The following is a 19,623-nucleotide window of genomic DNA, read 5'->3' on the forward strand; positions in this document are numbered from 1 at the left end:
GAAATAGATAGATATGAGATGGACAGATAGATAGATATGAGATAGATATGAAATGGACAGATAGATAGATATGAGATATATAGATAGATAGATATGAGATGGACAGACAGATAGATAGATATGAGATGGACAGACAGATAGATATGAGATGGACAGATAGATAGATATGAGATGGATAGATAGACATGAAATAGATAGATATGAGATGGACAGATAGATAGATATGAGATGGAGAGATAGATAGAAAGATATGAGATGTATAGATAGATAGATATGAGATGTATAGATAGATAGATATGAGATGGACAGATAGATAGATAGATAGATATGAGATGGACAGATAGATAGATAGATAGATAGATAGATATGAGATGGATAGATAGATAGATAGATAGATAGATAGATAGATAGATAGATGAGATGGATAGATAGACATGAAATAGATAGATATGAGATGGACAGATAGATAGATAGATAGATATGAGATGCATAGATAGATAGATAGATAGATAGATAGATAGATAGATAGATAGATAGATGAGATGGATAGATAGACATGAAATAGATAGATATGAGATGGACAGATAGATAGATAGATAGATATGAGATGGACAGATAGATAGATATGAGATGGACAGATAGATAGATAGATAGATAGATATGAGATGGACAGATAGATAGATATGAGATGGACAGATAGATAGATAGATAGATAGATAGATAAATATGAGATGGACGGATAGATAGATAGATATGAGATGGATAGATAGACATGAAATAGATAAATATGAGATAGAGAGATAGATAGATATGAGATAGATAGATAGATATGAGATGGATAGATAGACATGAAATAGATAAATATGAGATAGAGAGATAGATATGAGATGTATAGATAGATAGAAAGATAGATATGAGATGTATAGATAGATAGATAGATAGATAGATAGATAGAGGGAATGAATATATGTCATTATTGTGTGTTTAAAGTGCAATAATTTCTCTGACTGTAAAATTGGGTGAATAAAGCTTTTGCTGTGTAACATTTTGGGATACACATTATCCTGTGTTCCACTGGTCCCTTCCTGAGACATGCACAGTAGACAGTCTCCCACAGAGACTAATGTGCCCTGTGTTACTTTAGCTTCAAGACATTCACCCCATGCTCAACAGGAAAAGGAAAACACATTTTAACAATTAACATACCACACACGACCGGCCACCAATAATATTAAATCCCAGGGATCCAGATTCTCGGTGGAGAACGAGAGTCAGTGCGTTCGTCTCTTCTCCCTACAATGCACAGGTAAGAGAATTCAGCATGACTGGACACCACACAGAGGGCCTTGTGTATGTTCGCTTGGGCTGTGTTAAGCACTAAGTAAATACATTTTTCTTTTTACCAAAAGCAAATATTAAATCCAAAAATAAATCCAAGAAATTCTCTCTAGAGCCAGAACTTAAATCCCATGTCTGCCTCCAATAACAATCCTTACTGTCGCAGGTTAATAATTATTGGTTCCTTCACGTGTACCCATCGTCTAATCACAGTGGGGACTGCGATCATAGGCCCTGAACCAATATTAAACAGAATGCAGCCTATCAATTCACTATCCACTAGAGACATCACCGAGGCACAAACACACTCCGTGCCTTGTGCCTCAGCATTGTCACTAGTTCTGACACGAGTCAAACTTTCCTTTTTTTTTTTTTTGGACCTTTCCTTCTGGAGATCCCGGAGGAGCGGTTCAAAGGTCAAGTGCGGGGGAACGCGACAATGCAAATGACATCATCAAACCCCCCCTTCCACTCCCTCTTTACAAGAAGGACCTTGGGAGGTGACCTACTAAGTATGGATTGACATGAGAGGTGGAATATTGGCACAAGATGGCTGCCTCCACATTGTGCAGGCAACAGGTACACAGTAGCTATCCACAACGTTATAAGCATCCATGTACATAATAGTATAACAAGAAAAACAAAGGCTAGTTATACAAACTGGGCATAAATAAGTCTGATGAGAAATAAACAATAAAAAAAATTTGATGTTTTACAAATATGCATTCCAAGCCTTTAACACAATTTAAGACACGTGAGTAAATTTTCTTAGTACATGTTATTAATAATAATAATAATAATAATACCTAAGTCAAGGGCCTATGCAGCCTGTCAAGATTTTGTTTTGAACCCTGGAGTTTCCGCAAGGGTTAAATACAAAAATATCCTTCAGCTCCTCTGCTATAAAGGCAAGGAATGAGCAAACATAGTCTGTGTCCACAGCAAGCCAATGTCCTGTGCTTACAGCTGTCGGCCAAAAACCTATTACTCATCTAAATACAACTTTTTTCCCCAAGAGTCCAGCAGGACTAGCTTACACTTTGGCTCTTCTGTCTCTAACAAAAAACTTGCAATGCAAAAAAAATAAATATTAATATTTTATTTTGAATTTCCAACACCAGCATTCATTCAGCTGCTTCAAAACATGAACTTAAAAAAAACAAAAAAAATACCTACCACAAAATGGCCGCCTATAGGAGCTTTGTCATGAAAACTCTGCAGCTGTTTGGAATCCCACATAATGCTACGACTTGGCACATATCATTGTGGTAATCGCCTGATCAACAACACACTTTAGTAAATTATCTCCTTTAGTGGTTGCTAGTCACAGAATTTATCCCTGTGGCTGTTTTTTTGGCAATACTTTCATGCCATTCATTGGATGTCACTCAACACAGTCTCTGTACCCCACTTCCACAATATTAATTTACATATTGTCTACCAAAATGCATTTTTACTTTAGGACCACTTTTCAGTCACAAAAGAGAGGATTTCTGTATTGGTTGGTAAACTGGTACATGGCAATATACCTATTTTATAGTGAATATAAACACTGTTTATTATGATAACAGAAGCAATATTATAAGTCACTGGCAAAAGTTGCATTTCTGAAGAAAATTCACTGCTCAGTACCTCAGTAGTACTTTTGCATGAGATCTATAACTTTCTGCAAGCTGAAGTATCAGCTATTTTTTATTTTTTTGGGGGTTGGAATGTGTGCAGATCTTGTAGTTTCATTCTGCAGAAACAATCACAGTGACAAATTAGGTATTCACTGACAGCTGGGGATTTGCTGGTGCAAAAGATCTGAGACAGGAAATTCTAATATATATGTGGGCTCTAGTACCTGGAAAAACACAGCCCAAGGAGTCAATTTCATGGAGGAAGCATGTCCATTTCACAAACAGTATCTGTGGCGATGAATTACAAATAGAATTTCTCTGTCTAATGACCAGGCTGCAGGTTGTCTGGATTCCCAAGACTTCACTTCACACAGGGGAGCACTGAAAGCAGCATTTGTGCATGATGAGCAATCAGGGTTATTTGCTAATAAAGTGCTAAAAATGCACAACCAATCAGTTATACTCCTACTAGTGCAAGATATACAATGAAAGAAAGCGTCCGATTGGCTGCTGCAGATTACTGCATATTTGCAGTCTATTAGAAAATAATCCCAAGTATCGTTAAAACAGCATATTATTTCCTAATTGCAAATTAACAAATTTTTTTCAGGGTCAATGGAATTTAAGACTGTCCTGCAGAAATCAGGACTGTTTTCATGTCTATTTTCATTGAGAGAAACATGGAAGGCAGATGAGAGGCAGAAGCTAGGGCATTTAAAGGCTATTCTCAATTTATTGCCACCATAAGCATATCCCCAGCAGTCCTGATTTTCATATATTTTCAGGGCCCATAATGGATGGGGCTTAGCTAATAGTGGGTGTGACAGTAGTAAACATAGGCAATGCTTTGGGCATGGGGAACGTTGGGGAACGTCCTTGGATGGATGGTGGTCAATTTTGCTATAATGTTTGGCCCTAGAACAGTGATGGCTAACCTGTGACACTCCAGGTGTTGTGAAACTACAAGCCCCAGCATGCCTTGCAATTGCTAGCTGATAGCTGGCAAAGCATGCTGGGACTTGTAGTTTCACAACACCTGGAATGTCACAGGTTAGCCATCACTGCCCTAGAAGTTTGCACAAAACACCTACTGCCTCTTGTGATACTTGAGAAAAAATAGCTCTCTAACACTTCCCTGACCTATAAATGTTTTAAATACTATAAAATATTTCAAAATATAACAAATAAAAAATAACAAAATGGCATTAGTGTTTTTGCTACTTTGATCCTAATAATATAACAAATGGAGTTAACAAAACACAATGTTCCACAAAAAAAAATAGAGCTTAACACTGCACAAAGACGCAATCTGCACTAAAACCATAGCAACAATCAGACGTTTGCTTTCATTTACTAACTCCCGCTGGACAGATAAAAGCTGATTGCTGATTGGTTGCTATGGTCTTAGTGCAGATTTGAATCTTTGATCAATGTTAATATATAACCCACAGGTCGTTTTTCCTACCACGTTTTATTTTAACAAGTCTTTGACTGCAGTACACAATTAATGAATGCCTTAGTAGTCACTGAAGTAAATTAGCAGAAGGCGGACATGTTGCTTCGCAGCAGAACAGTAGGGAGGCCATGTTTAAATATTGAATTGGTGCGTGAAGAGGGAAATCAATATAATTTAATTTATTTTGTGATAGCATTTCTAATAAACATGTTTTGTTAATATCTGTTATGCTCTGTAAGCAGCATCAGTTTGTGAGGACTTATACATAAAAGAAATTTGCTAGATAAACTGTATATCACTTACAGTGGGCCTGTCAGCATGCGTTTCTGTTTTATGTCAAATAAAGAAAATGGTGCACTACCCCCACACTAGAGGGCGCCGAAGAAGCGAATTACTTGAACTTCTGAATCTACCTCTACACCACGTTTAATATCTGTTTCAGACCTGTCCGCTTTATATCTTATTTATAATCCTTCTTTAAATCCGTCTCTTTACTTTCCTGGTGTCATTCATTTTCTCAGTGTTACGGAACTGGCGGACTGGGAGCCATATGTGACCATCAAAGGCTTTATTTTAGAAACTACCATCCCCGACAACTCCACAGACCGTACTGTATGACATCATTTTATGTAAGCCGAGAGCACGCAGGTATAACATGTGGGTCACTCCTCTAATAAATACTTGGAGAGCACTGACCTAATCCCAGGCGCATCTGTAATGCAACGTTGAGGAGAAATCAGAATCAACAGTAATAAACTGCAATTCAGTCTTTTAACATACAAAGACATCTAGACTAGCGGTTTCCAACTGGGGTGTGGCTGGCTTGACATATGACGGCTGCAAAACCGGCTGACCACGTAGTAGGTGATCACTGCTCTCTGGCATTGTGAAGTAAGCAACTAATTGGCTACATGTCTGCCAATCAGAGCTTTAGCTACACTCTGTATAGGCAATGGAATGCAGAGGGGAAGAAAGGGGTCTGGGATGAGGATGGGTCAGATAATTGGCCAGGAGGGTGCAAAGGGCAAGAGATTGAAGAGATGAGTGCATGGAGGACAAGAGGGAGCCGGGTAGGGCATAGCATAGGCAAACCGAGGGGGTTTCCTAGTGCCTGGACACCCCCTCCAAGCCTGGGGCACTGTATAATTGAGGTGGCTGGATCCTGCCCCCGCTTCACATGGCTCTGCTCGTAAATAGAGAGCTGCATGCACCTAACAGTAGTGCATGCAGCATTGCCCATGTATATTATGGGGATAGGAAGAGTTGGAGAGCAGCCAAGCACTCTCTAAAATTATAGCCCCGCCCCCATGCATGCTGGTCATGCCCACTGGTGGCGTGGTGTGGAAACCCCACCTCTACAAACCCTGCGTTTGCCCCTGACGGTACCAGATAACTATTTACTGCCAATAGCAACCAATCCAATTCCAGCTATCATTTTCTACAATGTACTAGATAAATGATAGGTAGAATCTGATTGGTTGCTATGGGCAACACCTCCACTTTTCAGTAGCTTTAGTAAATCTACACCTTAGTTTTGCTTTAATACTTTGTTTGTCCTCAATTGTAAATCACTAAGGAGTATGATAACACTTATAAACTAATATTAATTATAGGGCCTGATTCATTAAGGAACTTAGGCAAGAAATTTATTCTGGACAAAACCATGTTACAATGCAAGGGGTGCAAGTTAGTATTCTATTTTGCACATAAGTTAAATACTGGCTGTTTTTTCATGTAGCACACAAATATCAACTTTAAATTTCAGTGTACAAATAAGCTATCAAGTATTTGTGTGCTACATGAAAAAAACAGCCAGTATTTAAATTATGTGCAAAATAGAAAACAAATTTTCACCCCTTGCATTTAAACATGGTTTTGTCCAGGAGAAATTTCTTGCGCAGTCCATTAATGAATCAGACCATAATACCGATCACTTTTCGTACTCTGTCTGTAGGAAACAAGTTATGAAACAGGTGGGCATTAGGTTGTTTTTTTTTAAATATCTTGGGGAGCCATGTTCTAGACAAAATGTATTTGTTGCAATTAAATAGTGGATAGAAGAGTTTATCATTGCTACAGAATTCACTTAACTCAATACTTTGAGTCATCGTGTGAGCACTATAAAGTGATGCAGTTCTTTATTCTATAAGGTGGTAATACTAAAAAAACAGCCTATTGTGGCCCTCAGACCAATGGGCCTTTTGGCAAGTTCTCTGAATAAATAATGAATTTGAGAGGGCGCAGTTAGAGTTTCACGCTCCAGGTCCCAGCTGGGCGCAGCGTCTGATGGAAGTGACGGGGTTCTGCCCACCTTAGAATAACTGCTAAAATAAGAAGTGTTGTGTTTGGCACATTAACCTCACACGGGGCAAAATAAAGATGAATTTCATGTCCTCGGGAAATCTAGGTTTTTTTTTTTCTCTCTCTTAGAAATGAACAATGATGCAGTGTACAGCGGTAGAACGGTTTATACTGGATAACGACGCTGCACATTAAGATACTGAATGCCTTACAGTTCCATAATAGAAGAGTACGGCCAAGGTACATGAATGGAAAATCACTCTGCAATGTACAGAAACTATTTCCATAGAGACGCATCTCATGCACTTTTTCCATAGACGCATCTCATGCACTATTTCCATAGACGCATTTCATGCACTATTTCTACAGAGACGCATCTCATGCACTATTTCTACAGAGACGCATTTCATGCACTATTTCTACAGAGACGCATTTCGTGCACTATTTCCATAGAGACGCATCTCGTGCACTATTTCCATAGAGACGCATCTCGTGCACTCTTTCCATAGAGACGCATCTCGTGCACTCTTTCCATAGAGACGCATCTCGTGCACTCTTTCCATAGAGACGCATCTCGTGCACTCTTTCCAGAGACGCATCTCGTGCACTCTTTCCATAGAGACGCATCTCGTGCACTCTTTCCATAGAGACGCATCTCGTGCACTATTTCTATAGAGACGCATCTCGTGCACTATTGCCAGAGACGCATCTCGTGCACTATTGCCATAGAGACGCATCTCGTGCACTATTGCCATAGAGACGCATCTCGTGCACTACTGCCATAGAGACGCATCTCGTGCACTACTGCCATAGAGACGCATCTCGTGCACTATTGCCATAGAGACGCATCTCGTGCACTATTGCCATAGAGACGCATCTCGTGCACTATTGCCAGAGACGCATCTCGTGCACTATTGCCATAGAGACGCATCTCGTGCACTATTGCCATAGAGACGCATCTCGTGCACTATTGCCATAGAGACGCATCTCGTGCACTATTGCCATAGAGACGCATCTCGTGCACTATTGCCATAGAGACGCATCTCGTGCACTATTTCTATAGAGACGCATCTCGTGCACTATTTCCATAGAGACATATCTCATGCACTATTTCCATAGGGATGCATTTAATGCACTATTTCTATTGAGAAGCCCTCCAGCTACGAGGGTTATAGAGAAGAGCTCCTTCTAGGAAGCTTAAAAGGTTTTGTCTACATTGGGAAGAAGGAGCAGCGACCTAACGGTTTAGGAGAATCGGACTTCAGAGGAGATGAATAATGCAGGTTCTGCGTTCAATGCACACTTCCCATCCTAGCACCATGAATGCCAGGGATCAGAGAAAGTCATCTGGAACTAAAAATCTACAGCTTCTGCTCCTGTCCATCAGTGTTGAGTGATGGGATACGGTAACAACGATGGGATGGCTGGTGTGTGAACCCCAACAATGTTCTACACTGAGCAGAACTCAACAAAGTGACCTTTGATCTACAACATATCAAAAAGTAGTTTTGTTGGTGGGAGGGGGGGTCCACTTTAAAACAGTATAAACTTTTTCAAAGTATGGAATCATTTAAAGTACTATGGGTTCACATGGGAGTTCCGGCACATCCACAGCTAAGATTGATCTTCATCCAAACAAGACTGCCCATGGTCCAGTGGATTCAATGTTTTTGTGTGGCTGGCTCTCCTCTTAGTGAGAATTCCATCACAGTGAGCATAAGGCAGTATTTGAAATGACGACTGGATTGTAATGCTTCGTATCAACATGACTACACCAGTCAGGGATTAATTAGCAGCCTGGGCTGTGGGTACACCTTATCCTGATCATCTGATGTCACTAGGAGTACTGCACACAGATCTGGCTTATAATAGAGTTGTAATAGGGATTTAGGGGGACAAGGCTCCCCTGCAAAGCATGACCCCCAGCTGATAAAACCCAGCTCACCAGTGCTCCATTATATTACATGGTCTAGCTGTAGTACGTGACCTTCAAACACACACACACACATATATATATATATATATATATATATATATATATATATATATATATATATATATATATATATATATATATATATATATATATATACACACAGTGCTACAATGTTTCATTCGTCTGTAACAACACCAAGCATGTTTCAGCTAATGCCTCTACTTTCAATGGAATCCTCTGCATTAACCCTTCACATACCAGACAGCAAGAAAAAAACTACAGAGGACTGGAGACAGAGGTTTTGTCAGAACAGGAATAAATGTCACGAACATCACTCCGGGCGCTGGCAATTTCTTCCCGACAGGCTATAAAACAACAAGGAACTCGGCTCTGTTTTTTTCCTAACGCAGCATTCTTATTTGGGAAAGTCAAAAATTCTACTTTCCAAAGTTCTAAAACATAACGGAAATAATACATGAGGCTGTTTACTAAGATCTGCCACTAAAAGTTTATTTTTTAGTTTATTTTTTTAGGGTAGGAAATGACTGCAAAAAAGAAAATGTACTGTGCTGGCTTAAACTTGTGTTAAAAACATTTTGGAACCTTTTACAGCTTCGCTGACTTTAAATAACTCATCTCAGGGACTGAGAAGATTCCTGTGTTACTCAAACAGACTGTACCAAAAACCGGTGGGGGCTGAAACATGTAACTCAGCCATGTATTACATTGTCTTCTGGCAGCAGAGGTGTTAATTTTCCCCTGTATTTTGTGTTGTTATTATAAGCATGCCCTTTGACATTACGTTATAAGGCAGACATTGTCTCCTCTGAGCAGCTAAAGAAACTTGTTGTAAATATTTGTCCCTTAACCAAGACCCCACTGCCTGGCTGAGCCTACAGCTGACAGACATGTCTGTGGGCAACTGAGAAAATGTGTTTTCAAATAATTCCAACCACTTCAGGAAATTTATGGGCAGGATGAAAAACAGGCATTATATAATAAAATACACATATATGAGGCTAGACAGGGTGAATTCCGATTGAATGCCGGTCATTGACGATCGGCAAATGATTTAGCGCTTAATAATTTTGGAAAGGCTCCACAATTGAGTGTAACATGCACTTATTTTTGTGTCTTGCTGCAGAGTGTGTATGTTTAAAAGATTGTGGTTTGCATGTAACACACTTTGGAACCCAAAAGTAGCTATATTTTTTTCAGTTTCAAATAAGCCTGGCATTAGTAAAGAATTTTGATTTTTAGCAACCCCATAATTTTGGTCTATGATACATGTTTCCATCTGCCCTAAAGGTTTTATTGCTAAAGACTTAACCACTTTTTTTCTAAGTAATCTAATGCAAAAAAATAATAAGACAAAAAAAGCAGATTTCGTTCAGTTCTGACTGTTGTGGTACAATCGGGGGAGATTGTATCACAAATATCAGATCTGAAAGCTGACTTTTTTAATTTATCCTTTTTGCTTCAGATTATTTATAAATGAAGTGGTTAAGTCTCCTTTAGAAACAGGGTGACGGTCTTCAGCCTTGGGTTATACCTGGTACAGAGCTGTTGCTTTGAAACAACACTTTAACCCCATTCCTGCTGTGACATCTCAACACAAGTTGACACAACACAGCTGTGCGTCAGTACTAATGACTTGGAAAGTGCGCTGAATGTAAATTTGGGAGTACAATGTTGTCTTATTGGAGCCAACAACTCACAATGCCAACGACATGTCAATCGGTATAAATAAATAGCTTTTGGTCAGTAACATATCTAGGTACAAGACTTTTGCAGGAAAACCATTTTCTGGAGTCAGTATCCCCACTGCTGATAAATTATGCTGATTAAACAGTTTTGTAAGCTAAAGGCTGTAATTAGTGTATCCAAACTTGCGAGTTTCTCCTTCACATCACAAAGCAAAAAAAAGTTTTGTAGCTCTAGTGCAGACTGAGCGGCAGGCTTGCTGGAGCTTGTAGTCCAACAGACATAGCGAGAGGCACATGACCCAAGACTACCCTAACAGTCTACATCCACATGACATCAATAACAACCCCATCCTATGTCTAGCTGCTCTCATTATCACCATCCATAGTATCCTAGCCTCACCCAGGACAAATCATGTGTATAACACAGGAGCCTGCACACAAGGAAGGGATCTGCTGCTGAACAGCCTCTGGGGACAGATATATCAATCATTACCCTGTTTCATGTCAAAAGCAGCATACCTCATATTGGGAAGATCACAAAATGAGCTGATTGCCCATAATAGGAATATTCTGCCCCCCCAAGGGAGGCTGCCCCCCTAGAAGGGTATTTTGAAGGTCACTGTGCGAGTTCAGGCAGATCTGTATTAAAAGTGTTAGGATCGAAGTCATAGCTAGGCAACCTTGTGTGTGTGTGTGTGTGTGTGGTTTTGCAGCTGTCATGGCACTGTGGGTCCCAACAGGGCATGCTGGAACTTGTAGTGCCATGACAGCTAGCAAAAGAGAGGTATAGAGGGAGACAGGGTGCCCAAAGCTTTTTTTTTTTTTTTGCTCTGTCTTACCTTGCAAGGAGAAGCTACTGCCTTGGTGAGGGAGTCCAGCCGGGCACTATATTCAGTGAACTTTTTCTGGTACCTAAGTGCTGTCATCTGCAGCTCATTCTGCACAGCAGAGAGCTGAGACAACAGGGACTTCTCTCTCTTGCCTGATCTCAGTGCCCTTTTCTTCAGCTCAGTCTCCAGCCCGGCGATCTTGGACTGCAGAAGGCTGTTCTGCCCCTTCACCGCCTTCAGACAGCAGTGATCCCCCAAATTCTGCTCCCTATGGGTCAACATGAGCCCACATCCCTTCTGGCAGATGCCCACCGCCCTGTGCTCGCAGAACTCTCTCATGTGGGCATCCATGTCCTTCAGGTTGAGCACTTCATTGCACCCTTTATTCCTGCACTTGGCCGGGGAGTAGTCGCACATCTCTGCGTGCTCCCCCAGGTTCTGCAGCTTGACCACCTTGTCGCAGCCCCTGGAGTAGTTGTCACACTTGATGTCCAGCTTGAGGATGAGACTCTTCAGGGGCAACACGTGGTTGAGCTCCTTGGCAGAGATGCGTTGGCATTTCACCGGGCAGCTGCCCTGCTGCACCACCCAGGGCAGGACGCAGCCTGCGCAGAAGACATGCCCGCAGGGGGTGGTCAGGGGGTCCTCCAGGACCCTGTTGCACAGGTTGCATTTGAAATCGGGGTCCACTTCCCCGCAGAAACGGTCTAATTCAAAGCCCATGGTGCTGCCCGTTGGAGCTGCTTCTTGCTGGGCATTTGGGAGATCCCAGACTGGCTGGCTGCAGGCTGTCTACTGACTCAACTCACAGCAGCAGAGCCTGTGGGGGGCGGGGGGCCTCCACCACATGTACTAGAGGCTGGGACTTTATCCAAGGGAGAGGAGGGGCTGGGACTAGACCAGGGAGGAACATGTGTCAAGGAGAGAGATCTGCAGTTTGGGACAAAACTGCAACACAGACAGAGCAGGCAACTTGCAGAGCTCCTTGACTCAGGACAAAGTGGAGTTCACTTATCTTCTGCTTGTATGTGCAGAGCTAGACACACACCCTGCTCACCTGGGGCCTGATTCATTAAGGATCTTAACTTGAGAAACTTCTTATTTCAGTCTCCTGGACAAAACCATGTTACAATACAAAGGGTGCAAGTTAGTATTCTGTTTTGCACATAATTTAAATACTGACTGTTTTTTCATGTAGCACACAAATATCAACTTTAAATTTCACTGTACAAATAAGCTATCAAGTATTTGTGTGCTACATGAAAAAACAGGCAGTAGTTAACTTATGTGCAAAACAGAAAACTCATTTGCACCCCTTGCATTGTACCATGGTTTTGTCCAGGAGACTGAAATAAGAAGTTTCTCAAGTTAAGATCCTTAATGAATCAGGCCCCTTGTGTATGAAAACTTCACAGATGTCACAGTAAAAAAAAAGTCACATCCATATTACACTTTTTGGAGTAATATTTGTCAAATTGTATAACTTAACAGAGGTAGACACATAAAGGACCATGTTTATGTATAGTGCAAATCTGTTTGTATTTTCTTTTAGGATGTCATCTGCCTATTTTTTTACTCCTGTTTGTTTGGGTAAATGTTTGGCTTTGCATGTCAAGATGTTGATGGTAAAACCTTGGATGGGAAAGTGGGGCGTATTGTGGCATTCTTTGCTGAATGTGAGTTAGCCACAGAACAATTAGTAGTATTTATTTATAAGGCACTACAGATTCCGTAGCTTCGGACTATCGTAAAAATGCAGACGGTGTAACTAATACAGTAAGCAAAATCAAAAATACATGAGTAATTATCAGTTGCGGAGATGAGTGTTAATACAACTGTTGGGGACTCGCAAAATGTAGCTAGAGACATGACAGGCCGTACGAGGGAGATGGGCAGAAGACAGACGTGAGACAATGGGTAGAGAGGATCCTGCCCGTGAGAGCTTACATTCTAGAGGGAGGGGTGGTGAGAGACAGTAGAAGCAATTGGCAAGAAATGGAGATGGGCGAATGAGGAGGAGCTGATGGATGGGGTGGGGGTTTGATAGGTGTGCATAAAGAGGTGAGTTTTGAGGGAGCGTTTGAAGGATTGTAGATTGAACGAGAGTTGGATGAGCCAGAGTAGGAAGCTCCATAACTGTAGAAGCCTTGAGGCAAGAGTGGGTGGAGTAATGAGAGGTGAAGAGAGGTTGGGAAGCCAATGAAGACATTTAAACAAAGGCATTGGCAGATCCAGGGGGGTGGCATGCAGGGTAATGCTCCCCCCCCCCCTCCCCCTCCACCAACCAGAACGTCCAGTTCCGCCTCTGAAAAAAGGAGCTGTGGAAGAAGGGAGAGGAAGATGAGCCTAGCCGCAGCATCCTGGATGGATCGCAGGTGGGAGTCCGGAAGGCCCATGAGAAGGTGGGTGCAGTAGTCAAGGCAAGAAATTATGAGCAACTAGACCAGGATTTTGGCTGCATCCTGAGAGAGGAAGGGGCGAATTCTAGTAACGTTACGGAGGAGGAGGCGCCAGGACTTGGCGAGGGACTGGATATGAGAAGTACAGCTGAGGGCAGAGTCAAGGGTGACTCCAAGGCAGCGGGCATTGGTGATGGGAGAGAGAGTGATGCTATCAACCAGTGCACCCAAATGCAAAATCGAGATTTCTTGGCACTGTGCAAGCGCACCGGAAAAGTGCCAAACACAGCATGAGATCCTAAGTATTTAGGGGATATTCTTAGTGTAGCTGTTGATCACCTAACCACCACCACCACCACAGTAAAAACAAAAGAGATTTTTTTGCATGTTGATGCTGGACGAATAGGTTGTTTATATGCACAATAAAAAAATAGACACAAATGTGACACGTGACACTTGTATTAAAACCTAATGTCCCTTTAATGTCATGACTACATTAAAAACAAAAATGAGGCTCCCAACAAGCCGTATTTTTTTAAAAGAGAATTGCAAAGTTGTAATGAAGTCATCCAAAAGTCTATTTTGAAGTGTCTTTTTACTTTTGCAGACAAGCACAGTCCTCTTACGGACCAAAATCCTGCTAATGGTTGTGTAAAGCATCTTCAAAGTGGTATTTTGAGAAAAAAAAATAATAAGGTCAAACACATTTTTGTGCGGTTCTTAAACAGAACTTGTCATGCTTGAGATCATTTCTTAAATACACACTGCCTAGTGTACTGTGTTTAGAAATCTGGATTTTTCTGTACTCCCTCTGCTCAAGAAGAAGCAAAACGAGTGTTGAGTTGTTTGCAAATAATGGGAGTCTACTCAATATTCTGGTTGCATTCTTCTCTATGCTCACTCCTGGGCGCTGCCTTCCACAAGCTTCTGTGGTAACTGTGATATATAAAAGCAGCACCTGGGAGTGCGTATAAACCAGTCTGCAGGCTGAGTCTCAAGCACACAGCGGGCACTTACTTATTTAGTCATATGGACGGAGGGAACATAGAAAAATGGTTCTATATTGGGGGCGGCATGGTGGCTCAGTGGTTAGCACTTCTGCCTTACAGCACTGGGGTCATGAGTTCAATTCCCCACCATGGCCTTATCCGTGAGGAGTTTGTATGCTCTCCCTGTGTTAGCGTGGATTTCCTCCGAGTACTCCGGTTTCCTCCCACACTCCAAAAAGATACTGGTAGGTTAATTGGCTGTTAAAAAAATTGACCCTAGTCTGTCTCTGTCTGTGTGTGTGTGTGTGTGTTAGGGAATTTAGACTGTAAGCTCCAAAGGGGCAGGGACTGATGTGAGTTCTCTGTACAGCGCTGGGGAGTTAGTGGCGCTATATAAATAAATGGTGATGATGATGATGATATCCAAGCCCAGTGACATCACAAAACCTATTGATGATGTAAGTCAGTCACATGATCAGCCTAGTCAAAGCTGCTCAGTCACACACTGCCTGTGTTTTGTAAACAAACACAGGGAATTAGTATGGATTCTTACAGCATATTAATTGGTGACAAAACTTTTTTGTGTTTTTTTTTTCATAAATACAGCATACATGACGAGCAATGGCACTGTGCCGTTTTCTATACAGAATAAAAGCAAAACCTGAGTATTGTATGCAGCATACACATCAAGGGAAGTAATCGTGTGTAATTGACCATAAATAAACAATAATGGCACAAAATGAGTATTTTATACTGTACACACAGCACCAAAATGAAGTATATATCCACAGAAGACCAAGGTATATATTTACTAAAGCTTTTAAAAAGGAATAATAGAGGTGTTGACCATAGCAACCAATCAGATTGTAGCTAACATTCATCTAGTGCATTCTAGAATCTGATTGGTTGCTATGGGCAACAATTCCACTTTCCCACCAATCAGATTCTAGCTATCATTTTGTAGAATGTACTAAATAAATGATAGCTATTATTATTATTATTATTATCGTTTATTTGTAAGGCACCACAAGGTTTCCGCAGCGCCCTACATGGTACAAACAGTAGACTATACAGGGTAAGACAGTACAGAACAATAAACACAAAGTACAAAGCTAGAATCTGATTGGTTGCTATGGGCAACAATTCCACTTTTCCATCAATCAGATTCTAGATATCATTTTGTAGAATGTACTAAATAAATGATAACTAGAATCTGTTTGGTTGCTATGGGCAACATCTCCGCTTTTCAAACTCGACAGAAACATGCAGCTTGAGAAATATACCCCCAGGAGTGTTTTTTAATATACATCACTGTGGCAGGATATAAGAAGAATGTTGGAATTTACAATTTTCTCTTGGTTTTTTTTTCAGTCTGATATTAATGATTAATGATTCTAGACTACCATGGCAACCACAGTCTCGTGACACATGATGTGGTGAGCAGAGAGGCTTTGGAACTCCCCTCTGAGCTCTGTCTGCACAGTAACATCCTCTTTCTCCCCCCTCTGTCATCACATGCCAAACTGAGAGTTGTGATCCCATGTCCGTGTAGCAGACTCACAGTGTCTGATAGTCATTTTTGTTTGCCAACCAGAGAGCTTTGGAAAAGGAGATGACGATTTGTAGGAGGGTAGCTAAGAAAAATCAGGTGCATGCTTAAAAGGTACTTATCTTGCCATTTAAAGAAGAGGAAAAATAAATCTGCCTGGGATTGCAGCTTTTAACTACCATGGACCCTGGGCAGTGCTCAGTTCCTTGTCTTTTACTCATCCATTGAAACACATTATTCATTAAAATCCACTCCGGGCCACGAAGCTTCGTACGCCAAGCAATTGCAGTAAACACAAGAGCATCTAGACAAGATCACTGGAATATACAGCAACTTTTAATTATACATCATAGGCATCCATACAATTGTATACATAGACAGGCGAACATTCCTTTCCTTGCGCTGCTCTTCAGAAATAAACAAGACACTGTTACTTGGCGTGAGACCACCCTTTAGGGCTCAGTTCCGTACATAAGCAGTCGTTGAGGCTTTTGCCACTTTGTTTGGCTTTGCATTTATTCCTAGTAAATACAGCACTAAACATGTTTATCAAAGACGAAACAGAAAACAAACAGAACAATCTAACAAGTTCTAGAAACGCAGTAAATATTTTAAAAGGATTCTTAAAAGTAATTTGCTGCACTGAACAACTGAAGCGGGTTCCAAATTATGTCTTGTCAAACTAGATTATTTGAGATACGTATTGTTTTAACAAGTGATAAGGGCGGCTTTATTTGGTGAAATAGTTTACATCTCACACCTTGGCAGTATGTAGTGTTTTTATTTGATCTACCCATGGCGTAAAATGTCAGTTCTGTTTGACTTGACGTGAAAAATCAGGTGGTTCGTACATTATCGCTAAAAATTAAAGTGACTTAACACAAAACCTCAAGTCATATCCAATGTGGCTGAAGAAATTAAGATTTTTCAGACCGTTAACAGTTTAGCAACGTTTGGCGGTTTCTTTTGCACAATGAGGAACATTTATTCAAGTGGAGAAAGAACGCTGGACATTTTATACTGGTAATATGTGTAAAATAGTCTGAAAATGGCCTATATTATAAATATTATTCCTATCCTATATTTAATCATTGGTTAGATATATTCTCTATTTCCACTTCTCAACATTGAGGGGGCGTATACAGTCCTTCGTGTTCTAATGTAAATTATAATTATACTGCATTATGTATGCGAGAGGAAAACTGAATTTCCTGTCCATGAAACTATGATAAAAGCTTCCAAATCAGAGCGAGAACAAAGAGAGAGGGAAAGAAGCCAGCAACCCATCCCGGGGAAATAGGATGAGTTACTAAAGCAAGTAACTTTCTGCAGGCTGGAAGATCTGAGATTACTCCAACCAATGGTGGAACTGCTGTTTGCACAGGGGGCAAGGCCGAACGGGTCGTGGAGGTGAGGGAGGCATCGCCGGGGCTCTACCCAGACTTTGATTTGGTGCAGAGTTCCGCCCCTGGCTCAACCATTATAGGTGTGGGGAAAAAGTAAATAATCTGCAAAGTTGAGCACCGGCCACTCAGTACTGGCAGACATGGGTGATCAGATCCAACAAAAAAGCTGATAGTGGTTACCTGCCAGCAGGATTTAAAAACATGCCCAAAAATAATCCGATTTATATCTGCTCCACCTGCACAACTAAATTTTAGCCTGGAGAACCATGGGTAGGGGGAGCTGTGGATCCCTGGGGGAAGATTAGAGGGAATTACCAATAGCCATCCTTTCCATAGGCAAACCAAGGGGGTAGGGGTTTCCTAGTGCCCGGAAACCCCCCTACAAGCCTGGGGCACTGTATAATTGAGGTGGCTGGACCCTGCCCCCTGCTGCACACGGCTCTGCTTGAAAAGGGAGAGCTACATGCAGCTAACAGTAGTGCACGCAGCATTGCCCATGTATATTATGGGGATAGGGAGAGTTGGGGAGCAGACAAGCACTCTCTAATATTATAGCTACGCCCCCATGCATGCTGGTCTCGCCCACTGGCGGCGTGGTGTGGAAACCCCCCTCTACAAATCCTGCGTTTGCCCCTGCTTCCTACAGTAGGATGGGGGGCCCTACAATGGATATCACAAAGGGCTCCGCAATGGATATTGTTCTGCATTTACAAAGGCCGGTCCTGATGTTATTAATAGCTTTTCATATGAGGAACTTTGTATTTTAGATCTAGTGGTCCTTAAAAGTATATGTTATTTTACTCCTGCCCCCCTTACTGTGCCCTAGATCATATTCATTTAACCTTGAAGACTGACACTTCTGAGTCTGGCAACTTATAACCCTTATTAGTGCTCATATTTGAAGGACAGTCCTGAATTTTTGGTGGCCAAAATGGGCAAAGCTCACGGATTTGGAAGTGTACCCTTGTCTGATGGTGAGAGGGGCTAGGCCAGTGTTGGCTAACCTGTGACACTCCAGGTGTTGTGAAACTACAAGTCCCAGCATACCCTTCCAGCAATAAGCTGCTAAATATTGGCAAAGCATGCTGGTACTTGTAGTTTCACAACACCTGTAGTGTCACAGGTTAGCCCAGTGGTTCCCAAACTGTGCGCCTAGACTCCATGGGGTGCCTCTGCGATCTCACAGGGGTGCCTCGGCCAAGGCCAATGGTAAGCAAGGTGGGGGACTACTTGGTAATTATTTTTGTTTAGGGGTGCCTTGAAAAAATTATGGAGACCCTAAGGGTGCCTTGAACTGAAAAAGTTTGGGATCCACTGGGTTAGCCAACACTGGGCTAGGTAGATTGGGGTGGGGCTGATTAAGATGATCGGGGGCATGGCCATTTCCCCCCCCCCCCCCCCCCACATTGGCTAGGTACTGTAATGTCACACGTTGCGTCCCAGCGGAGAGAATGTGAGGACAAGAACTTGCAAATCCCATTCTTCTACAGATCTCCTCCTGCTCAGCAGTAACACATTAAATACACTAATTATAAAGAGAAAGCTGTGCCTGTAATAAATACAATCATTCTTTTCTCTAGACTTGGAAATACCCAGCCATAAATTGAGAATTTATTACAAATACTTTCTCTGTTACAGTTTTGTACCCATAAAACATAATTAGACTTTAAGAAGACAATAGCGGTTTCTTCTTATTTAATTTCTATAAATTTGTATTTAATTTTTTCCATCCTATTTACTATAATCATTTGTTGTTTTTTTAAAAAAATATATATATATAATTAGAGTAACCCAGAGCTACGCTGAAGAGAAAACATTAACCAAGTTGATGCCAGGAAGCTGAACGAGCAATCTAGGCATTGAAAGTAATAACGCTCTGCAGTCTCATTTCAGCATGTTTCCTGCATTTAGAAGCAATTTAAATAAAGAAGATATTCAGATTAGTCCAGTTTGTAAAATCTGTATATGTACACGGAACCGTGGTACATAGGGCCCAAGGAATTATGGGTAGATAAATGCAAAATATTTTTTAGTAATACCTGAGTGGTATGAAAAGTTGTATAAATAGCTGTGAAATATATAATTGTTTTT

General features: G+C 41.3%; 1 protein-coding gene across 2 annotated transcripts in view; it reads right to left on the reverse strand.

Moving 5' to 3' along the window:
• PDZRN3 (PDZ domain containing ring finger 3) overlaps positions 1-12,014 on the reverse strand; it is a 192,705-nt gene extending 180,691 nt beyond the window's left edge. The window contains exons 1-2 of one of the 2 annotated variants that reach the window (XM_075183469.1): positions 11,199-12,014; positions 1,207-1,293 (exon numbers count right to left, since the gene is read on the reverse strand). In XM_075183469.1, the coding sequence (XP_075039570.1) occupies positions 1,207-1,293; positions 11,199-11,912 (801 nt within the window). In that variant the 5' untranslated portion in view covers positions 11,913-12,014. The remainder of the gene's footprint in view (positions 1-1,206; positions 1,294-11,198) is intronic. The other variant, XM_075183470.1, reaches the window with a different exon arrangement.
• Positions 12,015-19,623: the final 7,609 nt, after the last annotated feature.

This window comes from Mixophyes fleayi, chromosome 8 (assembly GCF_038048845.1).
Source record: "Mixophyes fleayi isolate aMixFle1 chromosome 8, aMixFle1.hap1, whole genome shotgun sequence".
NCBI lineage: Eukaryota > Metazoa > Chordata > Amphibia > Anura > Limnodynastidae > Mixophyes > Mixophyes fleayi.